The sequence below is a fragment of the Corvus brachyrhynchos genome, unplaced genomic scaffold, assembly GCF_000691975.1.
Source record: "Corvus brachyrhynchos isolate BGI_N302 unplaced genomic scaffold, ASM69197v1 scaffold202, whole genome shotgun sequence".
In the NCBI taxonomy this organism is placed as follows: Eukaryota; Metazoa; Chordata; class Aves; order Passeriformes; family Corvidae; genus Corvus; species Corvus brachyrhynchos.
The window spans coordinates 8,000,755-8,002,530 of NW_008238132.1; the positions used below are offsets into that span (position 1 = coordinate 8,000,755).

At 44.4% G+C, this 1,776-nt stretch overlaps 1 protein-coding gene across 1 annotated transcript in view; it reads right to left on the bottom strand.

The window, feature by feature from the left end:
* Positions 1–1,065, bottom strand: part of DHRS12 (dehydrogenase/reductase 12) — a 30,974-nt gene extending 29,909 nt beyond the window's left edge. Inside the window, exon 1 of the mRNA XM_017733652.1 lies at positions 183–1,065. Coding sequence (XP_017589141.1) covers positions 183–439 — 257 coding nt within the window. The 5' untranslated portion in view covers positions 440–1,065. The remainder of the gene's footprint in view (positions 1–182) is intronic.
* Between the last annotated feature and the right edge of the window lie 711 nt (positions 1,066–1,776).

Genomic DNA, 1,776 nt, shown 5'->3' on the forward strand with positions numbered 1-1,776 from the left:
CCGGCCGCGGTCACCGCCGTGGACCGGCCGCGCTAAGGGAGGGTGCGAGGCGAGTGTGACACAGGGGGAGCAGGGGTGCCGACTTCCTGCTTAGCAGCAGTTCGTGGGCTGGTTCTTCTTAATCCCTTCTGTTTTCTCCCCTTCTTCATTAGCCATGAAGGACGGCTGCAACCAGCCCCTACCTCGCTGCAGACGGCTGGGCCTGGCGAAGGTGGTGGCAGAGGAAGGATGGAGAATTTCCCAGAACACCAGCTCGGGACAGATGCGGTTGCCAGCTAAGCTGGCGCTGCAAACGGGGTGTTGTCTTTTGGGAACAGGGAGCAGTGCTACAGGACCTGGGGCTGCATCCTGTGCCCTGGAAAGCTGCCAAAGGGATGCTCCCACAGAAACATAAACAACGATGTGCCACATGAAGTATCATTTTGCATAGCAAATCCATTAAATACCTAGCTCCTACTGATGGAGTGAAGTATTCCAGTAAGGAAAAGGGTACATGAGTGGCTGTTGCAGTAAGAGGAGTGAAATTCAAATGGTTTTCAGTTCCTCTGGTATGTTCTTTGAACCTGTGAAGCCCAAGAGAAGCACTTAGACTTGCACATCTGGACAGCCCATGTTAGCCATAAGGAAGTTGTCATCATAGGCATAATTATACTTTTAAGTACACAAAAGGACTATGCACTTAGTTCAGTGTGCAAGTTGGATAAATTCATGCATTTTATGGGGTATGCAAGGCCACATGCAGAGAAGCTCCTTTGCAAACCCTATGTAAGTTTTCAAGAGCTTAAGTTACCTGATTTCAAAAGCACAGATAGGGGAGAAATGGGAATACTCTCTCTTTTTTGATGCTGTATTATAGCCTGATGCTTCCTTTTCTAAATCTCTAAATCTCTTCGCCCTGGCAAAGGCCTTGTACTAAAGTCTTCCACTTTCTCAGCACGATGTGTGAGTATTAGGCTCATGCAAAAGGCACTGCCTACCATGAAGTTACAACTTCTGAATTCGGCCCTGTCTGCTTGTACTGTATATTACGTGTGAAATAAGAGTATTTAGAGGGCAAAGAGACACATTTTCACTGTGATATTTTCTTCCATGCAGAGGCCGTCCAACTACATGTTATACCTTTGCATGAAATTTAAAAATGCTTGTTCTTAAAACAATTGAAAGACTCTATTAAAAAATGTAAATGCAGTAAGCCAGATCGTGCTTTATTGCCTTGTCATTTCTGTGTTTACCCTATTTATTTCTTAGGAACTGAGATTATGGCTTAGTACAGGCAAAATGGGATGATGGGTCTGATGTGTTTTGTTTGTAGTTTCAGCCTGTGTTCTCATAAATTGGGAAGTTTGTCCCTGCAGTCTGCCAACCTCTGAAAATAAATGGGGTGCATGCAGAGACAAAGAATTCCTCACAGGCTCAACTATTTGGACTGTGATCAGCATGATGCTGCATGGTGCAGCCCTGAGGTGCTAACCAGTGTGAGTATGCCTGGCAGAAGCTGTCTGTGAGTCAAACACAAAAATAGATTTTGGCAGGCAGAGAATGGGACCAGCTCATAATATTTTGGGGGTTAAGCAGTAATGGGCAATTACAGCATATTACTCATGTTGAGATTACAGAAGATATCTGAATGTAGTGTTGGCTACCAGTATCATCCTGGTACATACACAATTTTCTCAGAGAATATTATGCAAATACTGCAACACCCCTACTGTGATATTAGCTGTACTCTTCTAACAAATGGCATTTTAAGGAGATTTTGTAAATGCCCAGAAATTA